At 34.2% G+C, this 8,430-nt stretch overlaps 1 protein-coding gene across 1 annotated transcript; it reads left to right on the plus strand.

Annotated features, from left to right (window-relative positions):
* The first annotated feature begins 2,978 nt into the window (after nt 1-2,978).
* On the plus strand, nt 2,979-6,239 carry LOC140442175 (uncharacterized). The gene is made up of 2 exons (XM_072533252.1): nt 2,979-3,987; nt 4,423-6,239. The coding sequence occupies exons 1-2, from the start codon at nt 2,979-2,981 to the stop codon at nt 6,237-6,239; spliced, it is 2,826 nt and encodes a 941-aa protein (XP_072389353.1).
* The last annotated feature ends 2,191 nt before the right edge of the window (nt 6,240-8,430 follow it).

The raw sequence follows: 8,430 nt of genomic DNA on the forward strand, positions 1-8,430 counted from the left end.
CTATTAGCAATGTTCGTACATTAAGATGTATGTACGTATAAGTTCATACGTAAGTACATAAACGTGTTGAATTAACCACTCCATGGATTGGGTTATCAGGATCGGAACTAAGATTGATTTTATAGCGGATTTACTGAATATCAATTATGATGGTAATTGATTTTTGCTTGGCTTTAAAATGAGAATTTGTGGGAAAGTCCATCAGCTTAACATCTTCGTTTCACTGGAAATATTTTTAAATTGAAAAAGAAATCGATTATATCGCACCAGTGCACATTTCTTGCTACAAAGGGTTTAATTTTCGGCATCTCTGATTAGTGACGTATAACTGAGCTTAATTTATAAATGAAAATTTTAAGACCAACATTAATTTCATATCCCATACTCCCAAATCCTGTATATATATATATACATATATATATATATATATATATATATATATATATATATATATATATATATATATATATATATATATATTTGTGTGTCAATTATAAAAATTACAATGGAGTATATCTCACGAACAAAAGCTGATATCAAAAAATGCTTGAAGCCATTTCTAGGATAGTAAAAGACAACTAAAATGACATGAAAGAGAACTCACCCCCATCGAACTGCTGAGCCCCACCCACCACAAACAAAAAAGTTTGCAAAATTGCAAACCCCTACTTGTGATACATAATTGAAAAAAGACTAAAAAATGCTATCCAATAGTATAAATAATAATTATACAGGGTAAGGCAATATTTGTGTGCTTAAATGGAAAATTTAATAAAGTTTTTGTTGAACTACAAATTTGTTAAAAATGTCAATTAAGTAAATGTTTAAACTGGGTTCCGGATTCGATTATGGTGACTGAACGTGTGAAGGTCGTTCTGTATGTCGAGAATCGTTGTTTAGGTTTTTAAAGTGAATATTTGGATTGTAAATTTACTAAATTTTGGACATATAAACATAAAAGTGTAGTGTATTGGAAACTGCTGTTGACTCTTGCCTGCGAGTAAGCGTAAATGTAATATTTAATATCTGACTATAATTATTGTTGCATTGAACTGTTTATTTTGTTTATCTTTGAACTTTTTTGTGCTCATTAGTGAAATACTAATATATTTCAAATCGCCTTTCGCTTTACGCCAATTTTAAAGGCAACCAGTAATACGAAATGGTGTGTTGTTGTTATCTAGATACTGGCCAATAATTACAACCACTATGGATAATCCTAAACCTGTTGCTTTTGACTACAAGGGCAACCAAATTGAACAAACTACTTCAAATGTAACTAAATCAATAATGTTAACGAATGACGGAGAAAACAATACACCTACAACTTCATACGTTGCTGCAGCCAAAACAAGACCTAAACCTATTTTTCCAAAAAAAGAACAAGCAATTATCATACATTCTCATCCCAATCTTGTGTTATTGGACTACGTTAAAGCAGTTGGAAACATCGTTAATCCCAAAAATGTTTGTTTTGCATCGAAAATATCAAACAACCGAGTGTGTATCTACTTATCAAGAACCGAACTTGTAGACCAGCTTATATTAGAGCATTCCACTGTAACTGTAAATTCCGTTGAGCTGAGTATAAGAAGACTAATTTCCCCAGCTAAGAGAATATTAATATCAAATGTCTGTCCATCCATACCTAACGAGGTCATAGAACAGGCACTCAAAGACTTCGGACTTCAAATGGTGTCGCCTATATCATTATTAAAGGCAGGTATCCCAGGAGATGAGTACTCGCATATTATGAGTTTCAGACGTCAAGTCTATGTTATTCCAGCTACTGAGAACTACGAGCTTCAAACGTCACTTTTAATACAGCATGAGAATATTGCATATAGAATATTTTTGTCTACAGATCGTATGGAATGTTTCCTTTGTAAACAGCCTGGACACACAGCAAACAAATGTCCTAACATAAATACACAAACAACCTTATTGCCGCAATCAAATAATTTATCATCAACATTGTCAACAACTACAATAGTTGATACAAATTCTGAGAATATTCAAGCAACTACATTATTACCAGCACCAGGTGTCAAACGACTGCATTCATCAACTAATGACACAAATTCTCTTGAAGACCAGACATCCGACGTTGATGTAATGCCCCCTCCTGAGCACTCCTCCAGCACTGATAAACCAAAATTAGTTAAGAAGAAACCTAGGATACAGTCCACAAACGAAGCTATTCTATCAGACAACACAAAGACAATTATACAAAATCTCTGTAACACAAATCCGAATGACTATTCGTTAACAGCTGATCAGATTATTGCATTCCTCGAGAACTCATTTGGCAACGGCAACCCAGTAATCGAAGCTCTGCAAATTACTACAGATATACAGGTCCTGCTGGACGATATGTATAAGATATATCCTTCGTTAACAGAAAGATCTGTTAAGGGTAGAGTTACTAGAACAACGAAAAAATTAAAGAAATATTTAACCACAGATAATAGCAACGCTGAAGTATCACAATCATCAACTGACGACGATTATCTCTCAGATACATCACAAAAGTCCCAAAAATCTACCTTTTAATTACTTAGTTACTTTTCAAATTAATTCAATGGAATTGTGACGGATTCTATTTGAGATACGAAAGAATCCAACAATTGATCGCAGAAACAGAAGCAGATTTTATATGTTTACAGGAGACAAACTTTAAAGATACCAAAATTGGACAACTTAAAAATTACGAGGGTTACCATTGTCTACGAAAGGACTTCCTGAGAGCCAGTGGCGGCACCTCAATTTTTGTTTCCAGAGATCTGTTTTCTACACATCACATACTCACTACTGACATTGAAGCAGTCGCAGTCTCCATCTGGTGCCCCAGCAAAATTACAGTATGCAGCATTTACATACCACCTAATTACAAACTTTCAGAAGAGGAACTGTATGATTTAATCCATCAACTCCCCACTCCTTATCTTCTTGTGGGTGATTTCAATGCACATAATATTATGTGGGGCTCTGATAAAACATTTGGAAGGGGAAAAGTCATTGAAAATGTATTAAATTGTTCTAGCACTTGCCTATTAAATACCGGATCAAGCACATACTGCAATATATCTTCTGGCACATTTTCAGCAATTGATTTAAGCTTTTCTGACCCAAAGTCATCATCTCTATTAAACTGGCATGTCCTCGACAGTCTCTTTGATAGCAATCACTTTCCAATTCTGATTTCAAATAGCGAGAATAAATCTAGCAATTATAATGTACCCAAATGGCGAATCGCCAATGCAGATTGGATTGGCTTCTGCTCGTATCTCGAAAAAAAACTTCCACTTTTGTCTCTTTCTGATGACGTAGACGTATCTCTGAACCTTTTTATCCACTGCATTATCTCTGCAGCTGATTTACATATTGGCAAAACTTCTACAACCTATAGACGAAAGAAAGTACCATGGTGGAATAAGGACTGTGAATATGCAGTTCGTCAATGCAAAAAAGCATTAAACAGATATCGAAGAACTCGAAATAACGAAGATTTTGTGCAATTTAAAAAACTAAAGGCCAGAGCAAAATACGTGCTAAAAGAAAACAAGAAAATTTCATGGAGAGAATATACTTCATCACTAAAAACCAACACTCCTTCTGCCGAAGTATGGACAAAAATACGACAAATGCAGGGCCGTAAGACAAGTTTTGGTATTCAAAGTATAAGCTATGAAAACATCGTTATCAATGACACACAACGCATTGCCAATTTACTAGCTGATACGTTTGAACAAAAATCCAAAAGACAATACTCAACTAACATATCATCAGACACATTAACCGAAAAGGCCTCCACAATAAAAACTGTACAAGAAATCGATCCTATTAACACACCATTTACCTTAGAGGAAATAATGACGGCACTCGATTTGTGTAAAAACACAGCCTCTGGTCCAGATGACATTCCTTTCATATTCTTAAAGAAATTATCGACTCCTTGCATCATTGTTTTATTAAAATTTTACAACGGTATTTGGAACAGTTATAATTTTCCTAAGCTGTGGCGAGAATCATATATTATACCAATTAAAAAAGTTCATAACCAAACACAAAGCTTATCTAATTCATATAGGCCAATATCACTGACGTGCACCATGTGCAAATTAATGGAGAAAATGGTAAACAAAAGATTGGTCTGGTTTTTGGAAAAAAATAGAGTTATTTCACCGGCACAATCCGGTTTTAGATCTCATCGCTCTACATCAGATAATTTGGTAATTTTACAGTCACATATTTCCGACTCTATGGCCTGTAAACAAGATTTATTAGCAGCCTTTTTTGATGTAGAAGGAGCCTTTGACACTGTTCAAAAATCTATAATACTCCAAAATCTTCAACAATGTGGACTTGGTGGAAACATATTCTACTTTGTGCAGAATTTTTTAGATGATAGAACTTTTAAAGTTATTTTAAACGGAAAGCGGTCATCTACTCGTATCCAACATAATGGAGTACCACAAGGTTCTGTTATAAGCACAACTCTGTTTAGTTTGGCATTTAATGATGTAGGCAAAAGTATTCATCTTCCAGTTAAACACGCATTATACGCTGATGACCTTGTACTCTTTTGCAGAGGAAAGAATACCGAAACAACCTGTCGACTAATGCAAACAGCCATTGATAATATAGAACAGTGGTCGAGGCATATTGGGCTTTCCTTCTCTTCTCAAAAAACTAAAATCATGAGATTTAGCAGAAAAACGACAAAAGATAATCCAATTTTGACATACAACGGAGTATTACTAGATGTTATTGATCATCATAAAGTCTTAGGACTGACCTTCGACTCCAGACTTACTTGGAATACACACATACAGGAAACAAAAGGCAATTCCTTAAAAAATATTAATATTCTAAAAAGTTTAGCACATTTTCATTGGGGAGCCGACGAAGAGGTATTGCTTACAGTTTACAGATCCATTATTCGCTCAAAAATGGACTATGGTAGTTTTGTCTATATGTCTGCCTCCAAGTCACATCTGAAAGCTCTTGACTCCGTACACAATACGGGTCTTAGAATCTGCTTAGGTGCCTTCAGATCTAGCCCAGCTCAAAGTATGTACTGTGAAGCTAACGAACCACCACTCTGGTTAAGGAGACAACATCTTCTTTTGTCATATGCAGCTAGCTTATCAGCCAATCCACAAAATCCAGTCTATCAACTAATTATACAACCAAATAATCTCATTAATCATTCTCAGACCACTAGAGCTGCACAACCCCTCTCTTGCATACTAAACTCTATTCTCGATGGTTTTGATCTTTCTGCAACTTCACCCTTTCATATCTCTACACATCCTCCGTGGCATAAGCAACTTCCGAATGTCAATACTTCCCTTTGCTCTTTTAATAAACATGATACTCCTAAAGCTATAATTAAACAATTGTTCCTAGACATACTTAATCGAAATCAGTTTCGTAAAGTTCCTTATACAGATGCCTCTAAAAATGATGTAGGGGTGGGTAGTGCTGTTGTTTCCTCTTTCAGCACTACAAAACTAATCAAACTTCCTGCCGTTTGTAGTGTATACACTGCAGAACTATATGGTATCGTCGAGGCTTTTCGTATGTTGGAACCAACTGACCTCAATGTAGCGATTTGCACGGACTCCTTATCGTCAATACAAGTAATCAAAAATATGTTCTCAGATCATCCTCTGGTAAATTTAATACATGACATATATAATAAACTTACGGATCATGGAGTAAGTGTCACTATTGTCTGGGTACCTTCACATGTAGGAGTTGTAGGAAATGAGGCTGCAGATGTAGCCGCAAAAGAAGCTTCTACTTTGGATATACCTATATCAAATATCCAGTTGCATAATGATATTAAGAAAATGTTTAAAAAGCGTATATATGACAAATGGCAAGCTAATTGGAACACAACTCAGAGTCACTTACACGATATACAGCCAGTTATACCTTCCTTAGAGCTACCACCCATGCCCAGAAGACACAAGGTTATTCTAAGAAGATTAAGACTTGGACACACTCGTCTTACACATGGCTTTCTAATGGCATCTACCGATCCACCTTCATGCGGCCATTGCAGCAGTCTCTTAACAGTCAAACATTTTCTTATAGAATGTCCGCATTTTTCTGCTAAAAGAAAACAACACCAGTTGGGAGATAATATTAAAGCAATGTTAACTGAAACTCAGAAATTTGTAAACCTGTTTAATTATTTAAAAGACATTGAAGTGCTTAGTAAACTCTAAAGTTTAATAATTATGTGTAACGGTAAAATTTGTAAAAAATAAGTACTGTATATTGTCAAATGTAAAATTGTATATACTTTTTATTGTATTATACTGTCATCGTGTCAATGACCTCGTAGTCGAGACACGTTAATTATAATAAAAAAAAAAAAAAAAAAAAAAAAACTGGATTCCGTTGTTTTGTAAACAATAGAACAGCCTATTTTTAAATTCTGCACGAACTTTGGCAATTGTTGTTCTAGAAATAGCCCAACATGCTTGCGTACTCCTTTCTCACAATTCCCAAAGTGACACAGGTTGAGTTTTATAAACAACTGACTTGAGGTAACCCACTAGAAAAAGATCAGGTGGCGGTTAGTCCGGTGACTTCAGTGGCCACAACCTCTCCTTCCAATCCATTTTTTCGGATAATTAGTATCCAACCAGTGCCTAACGGGAGCGGCATAGCAAGGAGGTATTCCATCTGTTTAGAAGTGGTTCTCTAATTGGTTCTCTAATTCTTGTCCAATTAAAGATTCGATGGGTTTTTTCAGCATATTGAGATACTTTTCGCCACTTAAATTGCCTGGTATAAACAAGGGGCACATTATAGCATCGCATAATATTCCTGCACAAACATTCCGTTTTTCAGGATATTGAGTGTTACCTTCTCTGAATCGATGCGGGTTCGCATCACTCCAGTACCGAAACTTTTGTTAAATTACATTACCATTCAGTAGAAAAGTACATTCATCACTGAAACAAATATTTTTTAACATTCTCGGTTCAACGTGAATTCTTTCAGTCACGAGTTGACAAAACTCAATTCGTCGGTCGAGATCATCATCGCCTAGTTCTTAAAGAATTTATGTTTTGTACGGGTAAAACGTATGTAATTTCAATACCTTTCTAACCGACTCATGTGTAAGTTCCGTCATTGCAGATACTTGACGTGTTGATGCGGTAGGCTCTATTGCAAAATTTCCAAGGAACTCAATTTGGGATGTTTGGTTTAGTAATCTTGGGACATCGCTTTTTTTTATTTTGCGCTGATCCCGTTTCTCCAAATTTTTCATCTAAATCGCGGACGTACACGTGACTTACATTTTAGTCTGGATGCCTTTCATGAAATATTTGAACTGTTCGTAAATAACACTGGGAGGCAAATATCAAAATGATCTACAGGCATTCAGGTATACTGTAAATCATCGTGACAACTACAACTCAATGACAGTACCGATCGTACAAATGATGAAAACTAATGGCATTTAACATTCTCAAATAAACCAAAAATTATGGAATCTGATAGAACCCAAAAACAGGTGTTTTTAACTTGTTTTGCAAAAACGGCAAATTAAGTTTTATTTAACAAAAAAAAAAATCTGACGGGCACTTATCATTAAAAATAATAGTCCTGGAGATAGCATTACAAATACAAAAGTCTAGTAAGCCGGCTCATTAAAAACCTCAATCAGTTTTCCATTTAAGCCAAAGTTTTACAATTATTTCTTCACCCTGTATAATTATTATTTATGGTATTGGATAGCATTTTTGGTAGTCTTTTCAGTAATGTATCACAAGTAGGGGTTTGCAATTTAAACTTTTTTGGTTGTGATGGGTGGGACCTAGGGGGCTGATGGGGATAAGTTCTCTTTCATGTCATTTTAGTTTCCCCTTACTGTCCTAGAAACTGTTTTAAGGATTTTTCGATATTATCTTTTGTTCATGAGATATAGCCCATTGTAAATTTTCAAATTGACAAACAATATATATATATATATATATATATATATATATATATATATATATATATATATATATATATATATATATATATATATATATATATATATATATTATTGTGATATTTAAAGTCTTGGTGCGCCAAGCAATAATTAGCTAATTAATTTTTTGATTATTTAAAATTATTTAAATGATATGATTATGACTCTATCACAATTTTTAATTCTTTTATCTCAGGGTTAAATTCGTGCTTCAATATCTATGCTATTACATGTGAAAGGTAAGGTCCAGAGAATACCGGAATAATAAAAAACACATATGATCTAACACTATATATTGAAATAAAAATAATGAAATAATTCACACTCAAAAGTTTTCAATAAACAAATCTCATATAAGGATTCTCAAAATTTTGTTCTCCGTACATGAACAATCAAAATTAATGGTACAAACAATATTAATTGAAAAC

Source organism: Diabrotica undecimpunctata, chromosome 5 (assembly GCF_040954645.1).
Source record: "Diabrotica undecimpunctata isolate CICGRU chromosome 5, icDiaUnde3, whole genome shotgun sequence".
Classification (NCBI taxonomy): domain Eukaryota; kingdom Metazoa; phylum Arthropoda; class Insecta; order Coleoptera; family Chrysomelidae; genus Diabrotica; species Diabrotica undecimpunctata.